This window comes from Puntigrus tetrazona, chromosome 5 (assembly GCF_018831695.1).
Source record: "Puntigrus tetrazona isolate hp1 chromosome 5, ASM1883169v1, whole genome shotgun sequence".
NCBI classification, from domain to species: domain Eukaryota; kingdom Metazoa; phylum Chordata; class Actinopteri; order Cypriniformes; family Cyprinidae; genus Puntigrus; species Puntigrus tetrazona.
The window spans coordinates 28,505,723-28,531,212 of NC_056703.1; the positions used below are offsets into that span (position 1 = coordinate 28,505,723).

The 25,490-nt window shown below is 36.1% G+C and overlaps 1 protein-coding gene across 1 annotated transcript in view; it reads right to left on the reverse strand.

Moving 5' to 3' along the window:
* The window catches only part of LOC122346138 (astrotactin-2-like), a 345,769-nt gene that overhangs the window by 168,322 nt on the left and 151,957 nt on the right, over positions 1-25,490 (reverse strand). Inside the window, 2 exon segments of the mRNA XM_043240825.1 lie at positions 3,109-3,210; positions 23,723-23,872. Of these exon segments, the coding sequence (XP_043096760.1) occupies positions 3,109-3,210; positions 23,723-23,872 (252 nt within the window).

Here is a 25,490-nt window from a genome sequence, read left to right on the forward strand (position 1 = left end):
GACATATCGTTGGAAAGGTCTCAAGATTCAATATTTGGTGTTTTTGTGATAGGTTTAATATTGACAGAGATATTTTTGGGTAATTTTTGTATAACACCTAAACAAAACTGCATAGGAACCTCAGTTTTTTTTTTATGTCAACACAACATATTTAGACATGTTCACGACCCTAAATGAGAAAAAGTTACCACATTTCTGAAGAAAAAGATTAAATAATATTAATTTTTTTTTGGAGAAAAAGTATCAAGAATAAAATCATAGATTGGTATTTCTGACATCTTGAAAACCAAAATGGGTCAAACTGAACAGAACGTATTCAAAGGGTTAAATCTTAGTTAAAATGACACATATTGTATGGTACATATTTTTATGATAGGTTGGTAATATAAGTCCCAATCCTTTTACTTAAAAGAAAAAATTACAAAACAAGTCCACCCCATGCTTTTAAGAGCTTTACAAAACAAACAGGCAATATAAATATGCTTCCATATTCTGATGTTACAAAGTTACTCTTTTATCCTAGAACCTGACTTTTAATCTTAAATTATGAACATGTGTATGGATTATCGGTCAGGCTAGTAACTTAACTATGATGCTTGCTTCAATAAACTGCCAATTTGCAGCTTATTAATAATTACATGGTAGTTGTTAAGTTAAGGTATAGGGTGACAATAACTAAATGCAGTAGTATGAATAGGCACGTTCTTTGGAGTTTTGCAAAACTCTAGGTAGAGGCACGTTTTGAGCCCAGGGTGAGTGAAAATGTTAATGACCTTCAAAAATGCTGCCTACTTTTTAAGAACAGCATTTAAGAAAGCGTGCAAAAGAAGCTAGCTACCGCAGGTTTGCAGCTTTGGAACAATGACAGTTTATAGGGCAGCTTTTGGTATTAAATTCATCACTGTGCGATTAAAGAGCCCGAGAGTAATGCCAGTGTGAGCGGTGATGTTCGTCTCTTGTGAGGCATCGCATTGTGCACCGTCATAAATTCTCAGCGGGCCATTCTGAAAGCTGGTGATAGATGAGTGTGACTGCAGGACTCTGATGCTACACGCTGAGCTAATCATCTCTACCAGGAGTTGTTTGTCTCTCAACCCTGATAAAATAACAACAGGAAGTGACAGATTTTTCCTCCTCCACTTTTGCAAACACGGTGAGCTGCTTTGCATAGAGAGGTCTTTGTTCGGGAAAATCCATTTCCAGTTTGGCCTCATTTGATATTTTCCTTATGTTATGTGATCTGCTGAAAGTGGGTTTAAGCGGTCGATAGTAGACATATAAAGACTTCAATACACCACGGTTTGTGTTAATATTTGGAATTAGATTTTATTTTTGGATTTTTTTCACTTTCATTTTGAAGTTCTATTTTTCTAAATATAATTTCTATATGTTGCCTTGTAAAAATAAACACATGTAAAATGTATTTAAACTAATACTGACATTAAGTAACTATATTTTTTCTTTTCTTTTCTTATCTTTTCTTTTCTTTTCTTTTCTTATCTATCCTTTTTTCTTTTCTTTTCTTTTCTTTTCTTTTCTTTTCTATTAATGATATTAACCCTGGTTTGTCTCTTTCCAAAAAAAAAAGACATATAGACATTTTTCTTTTCCTCCTCTTCCAAAATAAATTAATTTTTACGGGCCTAAACATGCTTGAAAACACACATTTCTTTGCACACATGCCAAAGGTGGTGAAAATTTAATCTGATATGAGTTTCAGAAGTGGGTGTGGCTAAACAGTTTGATAAAGCCACCTATAAAATTTCAATGAAGTCGCCCTCGAGCTATGTTTCACATAGATGTACGAAATTTTGTAGATAGTTGTTACACACTGATACCCACAAAAAAGTCCCTTGGTACAAAGCCCGAAACCCAAAAGTAAGTAGAACTTTCTCAAAACTTTTTATTTTCTCTGAACCATTTTCAGGCATAGATCTTGGGTTCTCATTGAAAAAGTTGTTATAATTAAGGCATACAATATCCGATCTGCGCAAAATCTGAAATGTTTGATAAGGCTCCTGTCCTGAACGCGTGCCTGTGACCATATTCGGTTATAGCCACGGAGACACCTGCTGGCATCGGGAGCCTAATAAACCCTAATGAGTAGATTTCATCAACATTATTTTTGGTCGGTCTCATCTAAAGACCTTTGCAATGTTAGATCGTGACGATCTTGAGTTTCCATTAAAGGGTGCATTTTTGGTGGCCTGACAAAGACAATAGAAGGTGTTGTAGCTCAGCCATACAAAGTCCGATCTGCCCCAAACATCACATGTTCAATAAGAGTCCTGGCCTGCACACAGTTAAAGGCATATATTCAGCCACCTGTTGGCAACAGGCTACATCATGCTTTACACTAACTCAAACATACCACGTTGAATCAGCGCCACACTTCATATGTTTGATCAAAAGTGCTGGCCTGAAAACAGCATGCCAACATCCAATTATAGTCATAGCGCCACCACCTGTCAGCAGGAGGTTTAGCACATATAAATGACTATTTATATTCCCTCTATATTTACCACTTTAAATGCACCGTCCGCTGTCCTCCTAAAGCCATGGGGTGGCGATGAGTCCAAGTGTGAGGACCCTTTTCAACGCTGCTTGCAGTTTAAATCCAGCTTGTTTTCTTTGCACAGTGTAGTCTGGTTGTTATGTGCTATATTTGACTGCAGTGTGCAGAACAATCACACGTACTTCACACAAACACATTTTGGCTGACTATTGCTGAAAAAAAAAAAAAAAAACTCATTCTTTTTAAGATTTTCAGGCTCTATTTTGTGTGCTCTATTCATGGAAGGTGCCTTAAGCTCTTTAAAAGATGAGAGTAAAAGACGGTACGGCGCATTCTGCATTTATTGACTCAAGAAAGACGAATGAGAAAGTATATATTGGCTAGAGTGATCCACACTTCTTCATGGCAGGGGTTCCCAATACCTTTTTTTTTTTCACAGATCAAACCCTTATAAAATCAATGGTTAATGGTAATTTTCAAAAACATATTTTATTCATTACATTTTTCACTCTTTTATTTTTTGCATTATAACACTAGACAGTAGTTTCCAGTGATTGGACGTCTTTATATTTGGTAAGAGAATGTTGGGTTACCTTTGCTGCGGCGACGACCCCTGTGCTCCGTGTAGAACTTGAGCTGAGTGTCGTCATCCATTTCTGATCCAGAATCCACCTGGCGACCAAACACGCCGACGACTAGAAGCAAAAAAACACAGTTCCGTCACCTCGCAAATCTCTAACAAACATCTTATGCGCTTATAAATAACTTGCAAACTATGATATTGTAGTTAATCTATTTACAGATTGTATTCTCTGCATTTTTAAAGCCAAGTACATAGTCCATGTACAAATAGTGAGTTCTTTACGGTAATTTATAACTTTTTATTGTTTAACTAGCTTATAAATACTACTTTCATGGGTTTCATGCCTGTTTTTTGCATATCTATCTATCTATCTATCTATCTATCTATCTATCTATCTATCTATCTATCTATCTATCTATCTATCTATCACATAATTATTGTGAACCATTATTAAACCATTTTCTATTTATATATATATATATATATATATATATATATATATATATATATATATATATATATATATATATATATATATATATATTTTTTTTTTTTTTTTTTTTTACTTACATTTTTCCTATACATTTTTAAGTATTTGTTACATGAAAATAAATTTGCAGAATGTTTTTGGGTATATCTATCTATCTATTTAAATTTAATTTTTGTTAAGATTTTTAATTTTCTATTTAATTTTAAATCTTTATTTTATTATTTTATTTGTAATCTTTTTTCACATAATTATTGTGAACCATTATTACATTTTCTATTTGAATATATATATATATATATATATATATATATATATATATATATATATATATATATATATATATATATATATATATATATATATTTTTTTTTTTTTTTTTTTTTTTACTTACATTTTTCCTATACATTTTTAAGTATTTGTTACATGAAAATAAACTTGCAGAATTTTTTTTTTTGGTATATCTATCTATCTATTTAAATTTAAAATCTTTGTGATATTCTGATTTACAGATATGCAGAATGCTCTGGCAAAGACCGAACAAAGCGACCGTAAGCAAAGAACTAAACAGAAAAACTAATATTTCAAAACGCAAACAAGTGTTGTTCAGTTATATGCACACTTTGACAGACCATTCAATGTCACCTTGATTTTTAACATTTAATGACCAGAACAGAAACCATTATTCGTCTGTGCTTAATGAATGCCGTGACATTCAGTGTGATGTGTCAGTATACGTTGAGACTCGCTCTCGTCTGTTAGCCAGCTCTCACTTCCCAAACAGCTCAGCGCTCCGCAGAGACGCCATCTGGACCCCAAAACGTTAGACATTCAATTCCAGCCATTCAGCGATACACATGTAACGCTTCCCATTCAACAACGGAGCTGAAGTGAACCTGACTCGCGTTTAGAGAGATCTCATGATTAGTGATGCCTGGTTTAATTAGTGATCGGAGCGAGTCACATCTCGTTTGGTCAGTTGGTTCAGTTTCGAGTGGGAATCAAGACACAGGACACGCACTTTGTAAGCAAAAGTCATCGCTGGATTGTAACTGAAATAAGTGTAAGAGACTATGTTTATATTGTAAATGCATTTGAAAAAAACAGAGGTGAACAGTTTAATTTAGGGAATGATTCTTAACGCTAAGCTGCTTATTAACATGCATGCTACTAGGTTATTGGCTTAATTAGCTTATTAGCACTTACGAAGCACATTTTAGTGTCTTATTCTTAGCTTACCATGTTTTAGATATCTTAATCCAATCACGTTCCTACATTTAACAACTACCTTACTATAAATAAGAAGCAAATGAAGGGTTTATCGAGGAAAGTGTTGCATTTATCAGTTAGTTAGCTGTGAAAGCTGGACATTTGAAGTAAAGTGCGACTAGTGTTTTGAATCCAAAAGTGGAAGCTCTTCACATGCATTTCTTATTTATAAAAGCACGATGAAGAGTGTGAAGAGTGCATTGCACTGCATGCTCTCTAGCTAACAGTCACACTTATTAAACAATCACACCACTCAAAGCTAACAAGCTACTTTCCATATATTTTATTTGTGGTGAAACAAGCGTACTGATTCTTGGTTGTGAATTTTATTTTTATTTTTTTTGTTCGTTTCTCTTTTCTAACTCTTCATGTGACACGAGGCTCCTCGTGAAGCACACAGTTTCTATACAGTCAGCTATGCTAAAACTATTTATTTATTTATTCATATATATGGAAGAGTAATCATAGTCTGCTCTTAAGCACTGAGAAGTAGCACAGAGACTATGGAGTATGGATTTTGGACTTTGTTAAAAAATCTTACAAGAGCAGGGTATACAAATAAATAACATTTTAAGATTTTTGTTACAGGTTAACAGATAAGCAGATAATAAATCCTACACAGTGAAAATGTTCTGTCCAAGACTGCTGTTTTGTCCAGAGAAAGAGACTGTATGTATCTGCCGTGTGTTACTAAGAAACCAGGTAATTTTATTCAGAACCATTTTTTTTTCTGAGCTCTCTGATCTTCAAAATGCCTGCCCTGCAATTGCATTTACTGCATTTAAGCCAGCTCAGTTCTGGGTTTATTTCCTTATGGTGGAATGACATGGTTTGTGTGGATAAAGAAAACCTTACCTTTATTTTATTAATTTATTTTAATTGATTTTATTTGTAATCTTTTTTTAACATAATTTTTGTGAACCATTATTACATTTTCTATTTGAATATATTTTAAAATGTGATTTATTTATTTTATATATATATATATATATATATATATATATATATATATATATATATATATATATATATATATATATATATTTTTTTTTTTTTCTTACATTTTTCCTATACAATTTTTAAGTATTTGTTACATGAAAAGAAACTTTGGCAAAATGACAAATGTCTGTACTGTCACGTTTGATTAATTTAATATGCCCTTGCAGAAGAAGAAATGCTGTTTTTTAAATTTTGTTTTTTAAGTTTTTTAAAAAAATTATACAAAAAAAAAAAAAAAATACCGTAATGTGTTTCTAAATGTGTTTATTACATCACTGTAAAGTTGGCGCAATAAAAGAACAAAAAGAACTTCATGTCTGCGGTATGATTTATTCAAGGTCTGAGCAATAAAACACTGCTGTCTGCCTGTGACTCGAGGACCTCAAACACAATTACATGCTAATAAAGAAAGACCTAGAGCGGTAAACCCAATTACCAAACAAATCCACCTCCATCTCAGACGGGAGGCCAGCTAGTTTAGGTTTGTGTTAGGAAACATACTTGAATCGCAAGATCAAAGCTATTGAAATCAGTGTCTTAGAAGATGGAGAAAGCGGAGATGTAGATGAAAAGTGAAGAATAAGAAAAGTCATTTTCAAGAGAGGTTAACATCAATAAGCAAACAGAGATTACGGAACAACCGCGTCTGTTGCCTTTCGCATCTTAACAAACAGCTTTTCTTGTTTATTCAGCAAATAAATTCTGTTTGGGAAAACAAAATTAGCATGCGTGATGAAATGAGGGAGAAATTGCTCCTGAAGTTTCCCTTTAGCAGGTTTTCTTTCAAGGCCTGTAGGATTATTGAGCGTCTGGAATTAAAAGAGTGGTTTTGCTTGATTGCATTGCATGCTGGGAGCGCACACTTCACAGAGCTTTATGGAGTGCAGGGCACTCGAGAGGCGTTCTCCTAACTACAGTATAGAGCAATCACAGAACACGTCAAACGGATGATGAACAGCTTAGAAGAAGGAAAAAAAAAAAGCTCAGCGAGCCTCTGCAGGAATTCACAAAACCATAACATCACATACCCTCCCTGCCGCAGAAGAACAATGAACACATGGATTTGCTCAAAATTATACACTGTACATGTATAATTGTACAGCATATGAATGAGAATATAAATCTCAGTGGAGAACGTATAAAATGACTTTTTATGGCATAAGCTTAGGAATCTGCCAATATTTTATAGCTCAATCTCAACTTGTCAGCCATATTGTAACCTCGAAATGATAAACATTGTAATAAACAAATGATTTTTTTGGTGACTTGGTGACATTAGGTTAATGGCAGCCTCTGTTGAAAACTGTTCAGTACCGTAATTGCTGTGAAATTAACTATAAGTAACATCAGAAGGACGAATAAAAGCTTTCCACTGATGCATCGTTTGTTAGGATATGGTAATATTTGGCAGAAAATCTGGAATCCGAGGGTGAAAACAAACAAACAAATAAATAAAGTTGTCCGAATTAAGTTCTTAGCAATGCATATTCTTAATTAAAAAAATAGGTTTTGATATTTGAGTTAGGAAATATACGTAGAACATGATCTTTACTTAATATCTCTGATAATTTTGACCCATACAATGTTTTTTGGCTTAAGACCGGTTTTATGGTCCAGGTTCACAGATGTCTTGGTCACATTCAACCAGCTCAAATGACATGAGTATCACGTTGATTCGAGGGTTTCCTTTATAGAGCTTCTCCTTTAATTCATCTTCCTGTCTGTTTTCATGAGCATGTGAGTATTTTTTACACAAAATGCAATTTGCTGTAATATCATATAAATCACAAATGTAAAATAAATATTGTTAATAAAATGCATAAATATAATAAACAGGTATATTACGGACGTTAATTAAATTTACAAAGAAAAGAAAACACAACAACAAAAAACAATAAGCTGTTCTAAATACACCAGTGCAACCTTTTATTCAGCTTGGAGACGTTTAATTTTCATCTCTTTCGAACTAAAGAGAGATTGAAGGAGTTTAATTGTGTAATTGTGAGCAGAATGAAAAGAATACAGACAGATGGAGATCTATTAACAGCGAGAAAGACTTTTGACTGGAGAGGGAAACACGATGGTGTTCTCTGGAGGGACGAGCACATTGGCTGGCGGTTTCTTTGCATCTCCTGCTTTCAGGAACATCTTCACATTTTCTGTGGTTGTTCCTCCTTCACTAAAACGCTCCTCCTGGACAGCTGCTAAGTACTGGGCTGGCTTAGCTCGACTCTGTCTAATAAAATAAAGGAAGTTATTAACAATGCTCTTTGCTGTTCAAAAAAGCAAAAAGAGAGGGAGCTGTCAGTGCAGGAAGACAGATAGATTTTCCCCATGAATGATTAAGAGATTAAGGCGACTGATCCCCGGGATCAAACAGTCAAAACACACATCAGAAAAGCCCGTGGGAACCTCTCTGTCCGCAGACCACACAGAGGCAGTTTTAATGAAATCCACAGACATGTTTCAAAGCACTGCAGATTTAATTTCTTTGACAAAACTGGCATTAAGCAAAGACCAAATTGCAAAGCTCTGTTAGATTCTTGTGGCAACAAACTCTTGAGATGTACACATTTCTATCAGTGTTGTCTCTGTGTGCCAGTCTTTCCTCTCTAATCCTAGCTCACCTTTATTACTACTGCTCATGTGAGGTTACTTGAAAAAATCACAAAAAATAACCCAGAATATTACATTTCAGCACATAAGTCATCCAACAAATTGAGGCGGATTGAAATCATCTAGTGCCAGCACCGGTGAAGCTTGAATAAAATGTATAATGTGGGAGGGATGGTTGGTGCGTGTGTGGGTGTTCATTTGGTTGGGTGTATTGGTGGATGGGTGTATGGTAGATAGGTGGGTCTTTGATTGGTTGGGTGGATTGGTGGATTAATGGATGGATGGATGGATGGATGGATGATTAGTGTTGATGTTTTGGTGTTTGTTCGTTTGGTTGGATGGATTGATGGATGTGTGGGTATTCGGTTGATTGGGCTGATGAGTGGATGGATGATGGATGTGTGTGTGTTTGTTTGGTTGAATGGTTTGGTGGGCCAATGGATGGATGGTGTGGATGGATAAACATAGATAGATAGATAGATAGATAGATAGATAGATAGATAGATAGATAGATAGATAGATAGATAGATAGATAGATAGATAGATGGATAGATAGATATTGGATAAGTTAAATACAGAGCAGAAATACTGAGTATGGGTCACAATGCTTGGCCATTCCTGTCCTTTATTTGCTTTGCTTTTCTTGATTGATTGAGCAAAGCCAAAATTGACTGTAGCAATAAGCTCCGTAGTTTAGGTAGTGGACATCTGCTGGTCATACAGAGCTTAAAATAACAAGCAACTCGCTTAACTTCGATGAAACAAACAATCTTTTGTCTGGAGAGTCAATAAACAGCTCTTTCCATCACGAGGCCTGCAGAGTTCCCATGTTTTTCGCTATTGGCTATTTTTTAAGACTCTTATTAGGAAACTGCAGGACAGATGGGCAGCGTTCCCCACAGAATGGGAGGCTGAGACATATAAATTGTGTGAGATTACACTTGTAGTGGAAAAATGGATCTTGCATTACTACAGTGATTATAAACAGCTTATAAGACCACTAACGTGATGGGCTGCAAACATTTGCTTTCAAGTTCTGTTATGACTTTTTATATGGACAATATTGTTACTATAGCTTGATGATAATGCAGCCCCTTGAAATAACATTTCATGACACAATACATTTCAAGCCCTTCCTCTGGCTGAGCCTCTAAAATGAGCTTAAAACATCCATCTTAATGGATGTCAGGAGATAGAGGAGGAGATGTTTCAGCAGACTTTATAAACTGCTTTTGTGCAGAAAAAGCTCATTACATAATAAATCAACAGCCTGTCTCCTAATCCTGAATATATTTGAACGACATATTCATTTTTTTAAACGCGCTCTTATATCTCTTATAAGAAAAGTCATGGATAATTCTGCGAATGATTCATTTCTAGCGGGATCTGCGCTTGGTGAATGACAGCCGCAAAACTCTGAAAGCAATTCAACGATTTCAGGGCCATTAGTTGTTTTTTGGGGAAGGTTTCAATGATTCCACAGATAATAAAATATAGATCGGTGTAATAAAATAACCATAGATGAAGGTTTTTGTTTCTTTTCTGACAGTTAGCTGTGAGAATTACGAGGTGCTCAGAGACACAATGGAGTCTGTGTTTATGTTTCTTTGAACGCTTGAGTTCTGTCATTTTCCCAGCATTCAACAGCCGATCGAATCCAGACATTGGCAGTGGGAGCGGCTGGTTCTTGGCAAGCGGTGACCCAGCGGTGCAGTTAAAAATCAAAACACACCACTGGCTTCTACTGAAGGCTGAAAGCCTCAGCCAGGAGTCATTTTGGATAAAATGACCTCCTCTGTTTGCCTCTTAACACCTAGAAAGATTATACTTGATTTGAACCTACGCAAACAGCAAAAAAATCATTTAACTCCACAACTTTCTCAGTGTGCGTATTATACAACATGCTATCAGTATACTTTGAATATTGCAATTTGAAGGCATCAATTACAAACTCTTGTACATTAGGTCTTTATAATATAAGCCAGGGATGCCTAATCCTGCTCCTGGCGATCGACTGTCTTGCAAAGTTCAGCTCCAACTCTTATCAAACACACCTGCCTTTAATTTTCAAGCAATCCTGAAGACCTTAATTAGTTGCTTGGGTGTTTTTTTATTAGAGTTGGAGCTGAACTTTGCAGGACAGTCGATCGCCAGAAGCAGGATTAGGCACCTGATATAGCAGCATATATATATATATATATATATATATATATATATATATATATATATATATATATAGTTAAAAATGTGGCACGAGAGATACAACTCAAGCATATGTGAGTATTCACACTTTGTTATTCCTCCAACCCCCTCATCCTACCCCACTTTCTTCACACACCATTCACACCATTCTGTGGTGATTTTTTTCTTCTTTCTAATTAGTATAAAGCACTATCTGCTCTGTCTCCAACTGCCAAACACCATATTTAGTTCACAGGTGATCTCCACCAAAATGCTTATCCAGATGTAGGCAGACTGCAGCTGGTCAAAGGACCTCTCATCTGCCTGCAGGCCTGTCGATTCACTTCACACCATTCTTGCCATTTCCCCCTCTCTCAGGATTTCTCTCAGGAAGTGAGTCGCAGTCACACCTGCTCAACTCATTACATCTATGGGAAAGTCTATGCATTCAGAAATGGGACCATTCATATAGTAAAAAATAAATAAATAAAAGATAAAAAATCAAGTTGAGTTTCTCTGCTGGATTTCAGAACCATGGACAGCACACCCCTACAGCTTCAAAGTAAAGAGCAGTACAGGATCCCGAGTGTGGATAAACAACTTGTGCTTACAGCTACTTTTCAAAGGACTACTCTCAGGGCACCGCCAAGTTACTTCCCATCATCGATGAGCCCTTTGAAACTGCAAGTATCAATGTAGCAGTGTCACTGCAAAAGTCAAGTAGGGATCTTGGTGTTGGCAGACTACGTGAGCCATATTCAGTGGTGTACACATATCGCTAAATCTGTCTGAGAAAAGGTGACTTCAGAAAGCACTGCACTGGGGTGTTTTAATATCCCCATCCCGATCCCCATTTTTCCAGGACCAACAAAATCTTCCACAGACAACTCAGACAACTCAGTTTGGCAGACTGTTATTTTGGGTCAAGCACATGGACAAACCCGATGATTGGGTTATTTTAATTGGGTTGTCCATCAGTTGGTTAAATATTTGTTTGACAACATGCTGGGTTTTTTTGAGTGTAGGAAATGTTCTTGAAATAGGAAATGTATTTAATTAACTCAAACTTATCATTGATAGAAAATGACTATTGCTGATCCTAAATTAATGCTCCAGTAAGGACAAAACTCCTGAACCAGTTTATAAAAAAATAGAAAAAAAGCCCTAAGCCTTTTCTGACTTTCTTTAAGCCAAATTACTAGAGTTAAGCACCTTTCTGAAACCAGAAACTAAAATCCACAAATATGAACAATAAGGCCTTGAAAATTAGTCAAATATGCTAAAAATTGAATTATGGAGGCACATTTTCCCAATTAGGTGCATATTTTTCACTTTAGAACAAAGACCTGAAATAGGTAAAGTATAACAGACATCCAAAATGTGTGTGTGTTAAATGGAAACAATTAGGGTTTTTGTCTTTTTTTTAACTGAAATGCCGAAACTATATGTGGTGAATACTAAAGCCAGTGATCTAAATACCGGGTTGTCTTGCTATTTTGGGTCAAACATTCTGAGACTCCGTAACAGTTGGGTTAAATAAACAAACGGTACATTTTTTTTTGCTGATTGAAAAATATTTTAACATCCAAATCAATTACTAGAAGCAGTATAACTAAATATGAACATTTATTAATGAATAACGCCAGTTATGCATTTCAGTAACTCCTTTAATAAGTCACGCCTGTTGTCGTTTTTTAACTGACTGACATCTCATCTGCATTTTCTTCATTTAAAGATAAGTATAAGAAATTTAGAACATACTTTTTTTTGTTTGTATTTTTATTACCCACTGTTGTCAAAGATTAAAATACACTGTAACAAATGCATTGCTCATCATTCATAAATGCTAGCTAATGCATTTAATGTCATTAATGATTTTAATGCCGGATTCACATATAATCCACGCTAAGCAACCATGATCTGCGCTTTTCATTAAGATGCTGAAGTTTCAGAAAAGGATAAATGGATTTCCAGGACTAAAAATCGCTTGCAGTACCTCTGCTTGATTCTTGTCACATGAAAAATATGTAAAATCATCTATGTGCTTTGAGCTCTCTTTCCAGTCCCTCTCTATAAAAATATATATTGTTTTTTAGTATTTGACTTCTTTTTGTCAAACATGACATATTTGGCGATAGTTAAATTTGCTAATTTACTTTTTTGAGTCGTTTACATAGACTAATAATAAATGTGTGTGTGTGTGTGTGTGTGTGTGTGTGCTGTTTTTTGTGGTTCATTGGTTTAGTGTTAGTTTAAGGCAATAGCACATACAGTTTTTAAAGTATAAAAACCATTACGCCTATGGAAAGTCCTCATAAACCACCAATACCAATGTGTGTGTGTGTGTGTGTGTGTGTCTTCTTACTTGTTTAATAAAAGAGAGAAAAACATTTGCAGGGTGATATGAAGTTTTGAGGTTATATACACATGCATATTTAATCTAGCAACTCCTCTTTGAGCAGTATGCGCAAAATATGATCTGACAGAAGCCAATTTATTTTACAAGCTTCCTTTACCCACTGGATTCCGCTAATTGCTGGGACTATATTGCCATTGCAAATGTTCTCTCCCGTGATACTTCAGTAAGAGAGTGTAAACTTAAGAATACATTGAGACAACAACATAAAAGCAACCGCCTAAGGCCAGGTCACTGAAGTAATCATAAGTGGTCTACAAATAAGCCTGACACATTTTATGCTCCAGAATCATAGGTGCCCATTGCTGAGCTATTTGTGACGGGTCCCAGAGAGCAGGTGTGATGTTTATGGCTGGGCCAGCCTCCACCGGCTGCTACAGCACTCATCTGGTTTATGCACATCCTCAAACTTTGATTAACGACTCGTTTAGGGCGAACAGGCATATTAATGGACCGGGCTGTTCTTTCTTATTTTCTACAAATGGATGAAACATCAAATGCACTCTGCAAAATGCACTGACAAATATATGACTGACACTCAACAGTAATTGACTGTGTGCTCATTCAAACAGCCAAGCTGCATTTGAATAATAATCAGAAGTCTGATTTCTTAGAAAAGAGACAGCCCACCTCTGCTCTAAAAGCCGCATTATTTGAGATGTCGCTGAAGTCTGTGGTATGAGCAGTGATTTTAATATTTACGTTTTAAAAAAAATGTTTCTTCTAATTTTACTTCTTAATGACTGCCCTATAGTAACAGTAATGCTTGACTTTGCAAACACCACTAACGAATGTGTTGAGGAGGAACAGACAAGTATTATGCATTTCATTTTTCTTCTTCTTGTTAATTTGGTCAAAATTAATGCATTGTTTTATTTAGACGGCTTTGTGACCGCTGGATGCTATGTGTTTTCCAGCGGGTGGCACTGATGCTTGTCCTGGTCCATGCGAACCACCGGGGCCAGAATGACACTCTAATTATAAACCTGCTGAGGCATGTTGAGTCATTGCTCTTGGCTATTTGTGCATACATATGCAATCTGTACAGCGTGGGCGTGTGTGTGTGTGTGTGTGTGTGTGTGTGTGTGTGTGTGTATGTAAACAAACATATCTGCATATATATATATATATATATATTTAGTCCAATATATGTGTTATATATATTGCATGCATAACAAAATAAGAGAGTATTGCATTATTTTTTTTTTTTTTAGTACTGTCCTGAGTAAGATATTTTACACAAAAGATGTTCCACAAGGTAACAAAACAAACAAAAACAACAACTATTAAAATAATCCCCCTTGAAAGTTTGGGAACTCTTGGTTGTGTGTGTTAACCTTGTTTTTTTTCCCTTGTAACGGTTGTTCAAAAATCATCCATGTCCTGCAGATTCTTCCATTTTCCAGCATCTTTTGCTTATTGGAACCATTTCCAACAGTGACTGTACGATTTTGAGATCCTTTTTTTCACACTGAGCACAGTTTAGGGCTATTAAAAAAGGTTTAAACATTCAATCATGCTCCAGAAGGCAAAATGCATTAAGAGCCGGGGGTGAAAACATTTGAAATATTACTTCATTTGTTTTTCCTGGAAACATTCAAGTATATTATGTTGCTAATGAATGGCGGTACTATATGGTAAAAAATAAATTAATAAATAAATCCTTTTTAAACTTTAAACATATTCATCCTGTTCAAAAGTTTTCACCCCCCAGCTCTTAATGCATTTTGTTTCTTTATGTTCAGAACAAACAAAGGACTCATGAGCAACCATCACAAAACAACAACAACAAAAATCAGCCGTAACGGTATCAATAAACAAGGGTTCCCAATCTTTTGAGTTATTTTAATACTCTTTGCTATTTTTTTGTCTTGTTTACTATATATGTAAACATCGTTTGTGCAAAACAAAAGTATAATCTCTCTTATTTGTTAAGATTCTGCAAGTCGTGCCCAAACTTTTGCATACCACTGTAGATAGATAGAAGCTTAATATGATCTTTGGAACATCTCAAATCATGCTAGAGAGCATAATCATCTTTTGTCTCCATATAGTCTTAGTGCTGCTGTCAATAGCTGTCCAATTAAACTTCAAAACACTTTCAACAAGCATTTTCACCAGACGTCTCAGACTTTTCTACTCAGAAATGTACTGTAAATAGAAACAAGTTTTTAAAGAAAGTATGACTGAGCTTTAGCGATAACAGACATCTACCTCACCTCCTTCAGGGCTGAAAACAAAACACACTCGCACTTAAGCACAAACACTGTTGAAAATCAACCGATCATACAAAAGCTGTCTGGCGCCCTGAGCTGTAATCACAGTGTATTGTCGTGTAAAAAAAAAAAAGTAAAAAAAAATAAAAAGATTGAAATGTGACTGAGAAACCTGCCTTCCTCTTCACACATCATCATCACCTCTCCTCTCACAGTCTCTAAAACTCACATACACTTCAAACTTTCATGTGTAAGCTTCAAACGTTCCAATTAACACAAAAGTAGAGCGAGCGGAGAACCACATGACTATCTCGTGTAAGAGAGCCTGAGAGAGACATCTGAACAGATCAAACCAGGCGGCGTCTCGGCGGCTGAGAGGCAGATCACACCACGTAACAGCTGAGAGAAAACGACAGGGATGAGGCTCGCAGAGGTATATGCAGATGAGCCGAGCCGAGTCAATGAGTGAGAATTACTCCGAAAAAACGAAGAACATCAAAGCAAATTGCAAGAGCGATCTATGAAAAACTACAACCAAATTAATGTCTGATCTTGAGCGAGCTTTCGGAGGGCAAGACTACACAGACGAATACGAATCTTTCTTTTATCAGTGGTGTTTGCTAAGCTAAGTATCAGTATTGCTCATATTAACCTTGCATATTAAACTCGGGTATGTAATTCATGGGTGTGTTGAGGAAAGGAATTACATCTCAAATTAAACATGTTATTTTATTTTTTAATTTTTTTTTTTTTTTTTTTTTGGTAGGTCTACTCAGCTTTTGGACAACATAAAGCAATAGGAAAACTCTACATTTAACTTCTATTAATAATTATCTGTTAATAAAGACCTATTTTTGTGCACAATACTATGTTATAAGCTCAAACTACTCTACTGTAGTGCAGCATTTTTAAACTAACATTAAAACGCATAACCGCATTCATATGCACGGCTTCACTCGCGTAGTAAACTTGCTTGCTAGCGCACCCGGTACTTCACTTTTGATGCGGCCTGCTTGCATAAGTGCCGTCAAACACAAGTCGCGATAAGAGTTCAGAGACTTTTAGAAGTGAGATAAGAAGCCATGTTTGCTTCAGCAAATTCGTTATATCTCACATTTGCTTTTGTTTATCTTACATTCGTTTTGCAGAAACGTCACCCCGGGTACATTTTTCCAATGAGCCTCGTTTTGGATTAGTAACAAAAATACACAAAAGTTATGATTTTGCCTATTTTGCCTATTGCGTACTATGAATTTTGAAGCATTAATGTAATAAAAAGCTAAAGCAAAGCAATGAATGAACTATGTCACAGCTCCACAACTTCGGTGTCAACACCTTCAAGCGATAAATGATAAATCTTCAATTCTTTATTTCAAATATACAAATTAGTAAGTTTGAGCACGACACAACAAAACCGTGAAATCGGTTTCTGCTAGAAAGGAAGCAAAACCACATGTGAGGCCTATAAAGCAGCATCCTTTAAGATGAAATATCACTGCAGTCATGTGGTGCTCACATACAACAAAAAACACTTATTAAATGTATTCATAAACCTAGTGCTTTGTCAACAACATAGATTGGTTCAATACATATTTGATCACGGGCCTATTTTTCACTGAATCTATTTACTGGCAGCAGGAAAAAAGCCTGTGTGATATATTACATTTGTCCCTTTACAGTGACACTGAATTGCAACAGCTTTTCATCTAAATAATATGCAGATATAAGCTCTCTGTATGAACCGCTGTGCTCTCTGCTACCTATATGGCAACTGCTTTTTAAGGCACTATTCACACAATTTAATTTAAAAGGTACCCATTCTTTTTTAAAAAAATGTACTTGGCTTCTACTGACAGCATACATGACAGTCTTTGTATGTTAGCTTTGTAATTATTTATATTGAGATATGCTTAAGAAAAGTAGAATTGGGTATATACTCTTTGATTGAGTAGCCTATTAGAAACATTGAAAAAAAGTAGAAAACCTAACAGTTGTATATTTAGGTTTTACACTTAGAAAAAAGGAAAAAAATGCAAGTAACCACTTATTTATTGGCAGTCATTAGAGTATTCATAGACTAATATCTCAATTTTAATATCTTCTAACACTTAATATCTTCTAGTCCACAGCATACAACATACTGACTATGTCAAACTTTACAAGTATTTGTCTACTAAACTTACCCTGGCAAATAAATAAAAAAATAGTTGACTTGTACTTGCTTTTTTGCTTTTTAGTTAGTATGATGTGTAAGGTGGATTATCAAAATAAAGTGTAATCAAATTACAGATTTATAAATTAAAAAGTGGGTCAATTACAAGTACTACTAGTGTAGCACACTAGTACAAGTGTTTTTATGCAGTATATGCTAAATACATAAAGTATAGCTGTCAAATTATATTTTCAGCTTACATTACAGCAAACTTTTATTATTTTCTGTAAGGGAAGAAAACTAAGCATTATGCAGCAAATGAAAATAAATGGATTTGTACTTCTTTAATAGAATGTTAAGCCTCCATCTCCGGCAGTTACGGAGAGCTGTCTTTCCACCAGCCCTAATCAAATACACCTGGACAAGCTAATCAAGGACTCCAGGATTACTTGAAAATTACCAGGTGCCTTTGATTAAAATTAGACTTGAACTCTATTGGACGGTGGACCTGCAGAATAACGCTGGTAATTTTAGTCGTTCATTCACACGGAAATGGTGATTTGAAGCCTGAAAACATAATTTTTTTGAAAACTGGTTTCAAGGTGCAAGATTTGAAAACAGTACATTTATTATTTTTAGCCCTAAGCACACTGCATGATTTTTAGCTGTATACGGAGAAAGATTGGCATTGTGAAATAATCGTGGGGATATGGGGATATTTCAAGAGATCGTTGAAATTAGAGTGTTTCTAATCAAAAAAAATATCACAAATATCAGTTGTTTACAAATATCAAGTGTAGTTCCTTTAGTCATTTCTCATACAACGCGCTAATTCTGTGCCTACTTCTGCCTTCTGCTCTTGCATAAGCTTTAGCGTAACATAGACCTATTGAAACCGATGGATTTATGATCAACTTAGGCTTACGGGGAATTCATTTCTAATTCAGGTACGTAATATCACTTGCTCAAAGATCTAATCTAATACCTGACGGCAGAGAGACACACAGCAGCATGTGAGTTCCAGCGCGGTTTCCTTAAAACTTGATCAATCTAAAATTCCATCAAATATTGAGGAGACTCAAAAAAACATTAGAATTTCTTTCAGCAACTTGTTTCTCCAGTCTGCGAGAGAGGCCGTGAATAATTAGTGTCAGGAGTGTGAGTGCTGGTGTCAGACCTTTCGGCTTTGGACACAGATGGTGTTCTCCCCTGCAGTGGCGCAGGTCACGTTAGCATAGCTAATCACTGTCAGAGAGACACTTCATATCTGTGCCTGCCAACATGCATACCGTACTGACACCAGCTGAGAATCCTCTTGCCATCTTGTCTTGTTTTGGAAAATGACTTATTGAATGGCGTTAAAGATCCACAATAGTAATTAATTGACTCCGAGGGCACGCAAAAAGCAACCTCACGCTGAGCTTGATGAAGCTTATCGAGATCAGCAAACTGAACTTGTACAGCAGTCTCTTAAAATTAAGCAATAAAATAGCCGAGTTTTGAATAGTTCAAGATCGGTGGCAGCTGTTCAATAGAGGGCGAAGGGACAATAGATTGAGAAATCGCCAACAGGAGGTGGGCTTACGGAGCAATTTAGCCAATTGCTATCAACATTTTCAAAACATGACATGCTGGCCGTTTCTCAAACGGATGGGGTGCATCCTCCAGAGGTCACATTCGCAGGCTGCATAAGTCATCAAGTCTGGTTTATTTCAAAGACATAACAAGACATAAACATAAACATATAACAACAATGTACGCTTAACTAAGAACAATGCTCAAATTTATAACCTTATAATATTAATATTATTACATTATATTAATATTCTAAAATATAATCTTCGTTGCGATATATGCTGCCTTCTATTTGAGAAATGGCCAACATTTAGCAAGTCGGTGTCCTCAAATCTTGCCAGAAATGGGCAATTGCTCTGTCGCCACAAAAGAGACACTGCTAGAAATTAAAAAAACCAAAAAAACAAATTTATCCTGAACTTGGTCAAATAAATGTATGTTTTTCTTAACGTTTTTCTATATAAAATTTAATATAGAACTCTTTAGAATTAATTCACATTGGGATGTGATTACACTACTGTTGCACCTCACACTGGACTTCATTTCCCATACTCCATTGCACAGATTGGTTACACCTGCATTTAATTATCCAGTCAAACACACTTTATTTAAGCACCGAACTTCCTCTCGCTCACCGCCGAGTCTAACACATATCACTGTTTAGCGATAACTACTTTACGGAGCCAATAGTTATTTCCCCCGTTTAGTCCTTGTCTGCTTTTTCCGTGTTTTGATCTTTCCCTGTGTATTTCGTCTATCTGTCTTGTTTTGCCTTTTGGATTTTTGGACTGTTTATGCCTGTTTTGACCATTGCTCTTGTACCTGGATAATTTCTCTGTGGGTTTACCCCGTTGGATTATGTTTGCCATTGATTGACCCTCTCTTGTTCCCTGGATTAATCTTGTGTTTTCTTGTGTTCTCGTGTTTTTGCCCATGCCATATCTGTTTCCTCCCTTCAACCCTGCCTGTATTTTTGAATAAAACTTGCACATGGATCGGGACGACTCCTCGGTTCACTCCGTTTCAATTACTGTACATATGTGTAATTACAAGTTTACTTGAATGCAAAAACGTTCAATACAAATGGCATTAATGCATATTATACCTTATCTTAAACGCTCATCAATACATACAACAGAACACCGCAAGCATGTGAGTAGGATAATAGAAATAATTATGAAAAAAAAGACACTCTTGCATCTTATTAAAGCAGGTCGAGACATGTGATAAATCAGCAAACTGAATTTATTATAAGCAATCTATAATGCATTTTGGTTGCTCTTTATTTATTGGTGTCCTTGTTACATTGTAATTATACATTGTTAACATTGTTAACCACATGTACTTAATCATCGTTAGAGTTGGATTAAGGTTTGGGTTAGGGTTACTTGCATGTAATTATGCATAATATATTGTTGTTATACTATAATTATATGTAATGTGCGACAATGACACATTAAATAAAGTGTTACCTTTTATATAATTTTGTAATTAAATTGCAATTTACTGTCAGAAACCATTATGTTCGGCTAAAAGTATGCTAAAAAGTGTACTTATTTTTCGCAAGATCAAACATAAATATGTATCCCAACGTGAATATGCAGAAGATCAAAAAGATTTTCAGTAAACAAGCACCTACATTTTGCATTATCAAGTTGCAGGGCTTGACAGCCCTTAGTCAAAATGCTTTCGTTCAATAAGAACAAAAGGTCGCACAAGCCTCAAAAACTTCTACAGCAGCTGAATGCATGTCAAGCTGGCGTCTCTGACCATAAAACTGGCATAAGAAGCTCCCCTCCCTCAACCTTTCTGAGGCTTAATCTACTTAAGAGACCAACCCCGCGTGTAAATCCATGCAAATGTGCACCGGGAATTGTGTGGAAAGCAAAATCACAAGCCATGAGAGAAAATGAGAAATTCTCCACACAGAATGCAGCGTCAGGCGCAGCGGTATTAACGTATCATACTGACCCCCATCTCATGTAATATTTGACCACGCGCTTGATTCATTTGGTGGCTTTTTATTTCTGGAAAGGCCTAATCTACTCGTAGCGGCCCGGTGAACTCTCACTTCCTCTCGCTTTAATTGAGTTCCAGCTCCGTGCCAGAGTTCGTCCCATTAGCCTGTTTGTTATCCTCAATGGATGCAGCGAAAGGAAAAAAAAAAAAATCTGTGCTGAAGGCAATATTTTGTGGCCAGTAATTAAAGGTCCTAGAAAGATTTTATTTCAAGGAGCCCGAGAAAGTGAGCCGGAGTGGTGAGGAGTTTAAAAATCAAGGCTAAAATGGATTCTTTCCACGCTTCTCTATTTTAGTGCTCCGACCCGGCAGACAACGCATTCACTCCGGGTTTAATTTCAGGGTGGAGACACGCGCTGGTAAATTGTGGCTGAGCACTGAGGCTAATGGGATGGGATGTTTTTAAGCTCTGACTTGATTTGGCGTCAGTGGTGTGTGCTGAATTTATGAAATGATGAGGTAAAGTTGCCTCTCTGTTGGGTTTTTAGTTCTATTTAAATTTGTGGTACATTTACCTTTGATGTTCGCACGGTGTTGCCGAAATGATGACTTTATACTTTATATATCAAAAAGAAGCCAATGCTATAATATTTATTATGGGTTTGTATTTAAAAAATTACTTTTTAGTCACAAAATTACAAAACACTGGTTCTCCAACCATAAATCCCCAGATTCTTTGTTAATTACGGTCACACACGGAGAGACGCAGGTTTAATTGGAGTTGAGAGCTTACCGAAAACCAGCTCACTCGTAGATCAGGTTAATTGTGATCTGAACATGTGGTTTACTTTGTAATTACTTCGTCCATTTCCGCTAGTTTGACTCATTCAAGCTGATTCGCGGGGCACTGTCAGCATGAAAGTTGACCATTATCAAATCTGCAAGCATAATGAGCCAGTCACGGCTTGATAGAGGACTCCTCTCGTGACATTTCACCTGCGTTTCGCTCGGTATTTCCTCATTCACATTCACAGCACACACTGTGAGGAAAGGAACAACATTTGAGCTCATGTTTATTAAGCCTGTAAAGCTTAGGGACAGGTTTGGTGGTATGGGTAGGATGAAGTGTGGGTGAAGGTGCACTTTGGGGATGGGTCAACATTGTAAATATTAATGTAATTACAGAAATCAATTACACATGCAATTACGTATAGGTACTATAAGTACACTGTGAAAAACATATATGTATACAATAAGTGCATTGTACCAAATGGTTAATTTAAATATAAGAACACAGTAATTAAGGCCACCTAATATAAAATGGGACCAGGACTAGTTCTCACAAGATCCTTTTTTGCATGCCTATTATTACCATATTGGCTGTTCTATAGAACTATTAAAGCACACATTCAGTATGACCATATCCTACATCCCTAATCTAGACTGAATTGCTAGTTTATTTAGGCAAAAAAGTCAATGTTCAATTCAAATGACAATTATTTATATAGTGCTTTCACTATACAAATTGTTGCAAAACAGAAAATGTAAATTTAAAAGCCTGATGCAGACGTGGATCCGACACTCATGTGATTTTCATCCAACTTTTTTCTGGCATGTAAGATTTAAAAAATTTTTTGTCCATTGAAGCAAGAACGTGAACTCTGCATGCCGTCTAAATACATTTCTGCAGCACTGTTATTACGTACCTTACTGCACATTTTGTGGGAGTTTCAAAGTGAAACCCCCAGTGAGTTGTGGTAAAATGCAGTTTTTGGCACGTTTTTGTTTTACGTTGATGTAGGAAAATTTTGCTGCGTCTGTATTGCGTCGCGTAAGGTATGCTTTGCTGTGGCTCATTATTCAAATATGCAGCGAGTGTCGCTAAAAGTTAATGCTGTATCATTTTGAAAATATCCCCTAAACCAAAGCCAACCCTAAACCTGTGCTACAGCGTTAACAAAAGTGATATAAAAACGCATTTGTTGATGCAGCCGTGCTATTTAGATACAAGCTCAAAAACTCAAAACTCACGTGTCATATCGCATGAGCAAACCGACTGAATTCGAAAACTGACGCTAACCTTTAAATACATCAGTTTTCAAATCTCACAGCATGTTACATTTTTTTTTAATTCATGGCATTATATCCCTCAAGTAATTGTGCAGAAATTATGTTTTATTAATCAAAACTGTGGACTGTGCAAATTAAACTTGCTTGAAAAGGAATAAAAATTGTGGATGTTTTATTGCCTGTAGTGTATATTTCAACTGAAATTTGCATATATATATATATATATATATATATATATATATATATATATATATATATATATATAAATGTTTTGTTTGTTTTAGTTTTGTAGCTTATGTTTGTATTGTGTTCAACTGCAGGGGGAAAAAAATGAAGCACACTGGTACCGGATTAAGTTCTATTTTGTTTATAAATTATGCTAGCCAAAGGATACCAGGGGAGAGGGGAGACTATATTTATGTGTGTACACAAGTTTAATTTTCACTTAATTCAGCCGTAATAGATTTAGTTAATTGTGAAGTGGCATTTTTGTCTAATTTGGTGCCAAGAGAAGGAAACATGATTCAATGAGAGAGAAGTTCAAATGCATTCAGCCAGTTCACTGGAAAGAAAGAACTGACTCAAAAGAACGATTCAATTGCGAATGATTGGCATCAGTGGTTCATTCGACAGAAATACACGACGACACCAACAACAGATGATTTTTGTCAGTGCATTGCAAACCTCTGGTGTGAGCTGGTCCTCTCTTGCGGCCAGTGGAGGAGCTGTGTGTAACGTTCTGGAAATGTGTTATTTCCATAGTGGTGTTGGTCCGGAAACTCTCCTTAAACCTCTGCATCAGGGCCTCTACACTCTCCTGATCGGGGTCCAGAGCTGAAACAAACACACACACAAATCTGTGAGACACCGGAAGACACACACCTCTGCTGAAAGGCGTTAGAGGGCAGAGCATGATTTACTACATGAGCAAAATGCTGAAGTCATGCTTATCTATTCCTGTGTAAAAAAAAGATAAATGAGTATAAAGGCTGTGAGATGATTTACTCAGTAAACGCTTTGTCCTTAAAAGAGAAATGAGGGCATATGAGTTATGCACAATCTCTAGAACTTAATTTATCCTGTCTTTTACACATCCTCCTTTCCTGTCCACTGTCTTATCGCTCCAAATCACCTCTTTTGCTATTATCACGAACAGATGAGCTTTGATGTGTGCGTTTTGGAAAGAAGGATACAGAATGTGGAAAAAGTGCAGGCCATGGGGGAAGAGAGATTCCCCTTCAGCAGTTCGCTCAAGTAAAAGACCTTTTGTTCTCAACATGAGAGTAAAAGTCAAGGCATGCCACGATACTCTTGAGATGGTTTCCTCCTGTAGAGTCAAAGCTCCTTGAAAAAAGACCAAAATATATTTAGTGGCAGTGAATTACCACCTTTTGCCAGTTGCGTGTGCGCAACCTTGACCGTGCTTGTTGACCATTTAATTTTGTGCTACAACAGCAAGGATGCTCCGTCTGCAAAGGATGCGGGAACGTGGAGGCAGGGATTTGCTCCTATTTGGAAAATAACTAAATAAAAATAAAACAGCACCAGTGAGGTCAGAAGTCCAGTCCAGCGTCTCAAAAGTTTTCACTAAACTTCAGACGTTCAGTAACCCCTTTTTACTAGCAGAAACCTCAAATGGATTTTAACATGCTTTCAAAAGGAAATATTTAACTTTTATTTACAAGTAAATTGCAGTTAAATTGAATATTTGTTGTAGTTTTAAATTTATATTAGCTGCATGACCTTTTAGACATAATTCTATACAGCAGCGCCTCGTGTACCTTATTGCTTTTATAAAACGGTTACCACACAATACAAAATATTAAAACTAAAAATATGTATTTTTGAGGCAATTTCCGCAAAAAGTAGTTCCTGACAGCAACAGTAAATGACGTGAACATTTTCTGAACAAGCCTCTCATTTAAATGCAGCTTAAATAAAAACAGAATAGCAGAAAATAGCTTACCATGCGTTACATTTTTCTCGAACATACATCTGTTTGTCTCTCAGCATGAAAAAACATCTGTTTTCCGTCTTTTACTTTCAAAGCTCGAGATTGCAAGCGCCATTACAGTGTAAAGTGATGGATATATGAACATATATAATCATACCTGAAACAAAAACATAAAAGATACCGTAATATTCCAGTCTTACGACAGAAACTGCAGGCTTTCACAAAGACGCATGCATCAACAAGCTTTTATTAGACAGGGAAGGGCGTGGTCTCAAAATTAAAGATGAAAGATGAGCAGGGCCAGCAGGGATCAATCATACTTCATTAAATAAATAAAAAAAGTTTTCTTGATTGATTGCTGCTAAGGGTGTTGCTGAGTGAGACACAGGACCGTTGGGTGAAGGAGCCATAGCCGTGCTGTATCATGAATAAAACACAGCTGACCAATCAGAATCCAGGAATGGAGCTAACCGTTTTCTAAAGCTTGGCAATGAAATA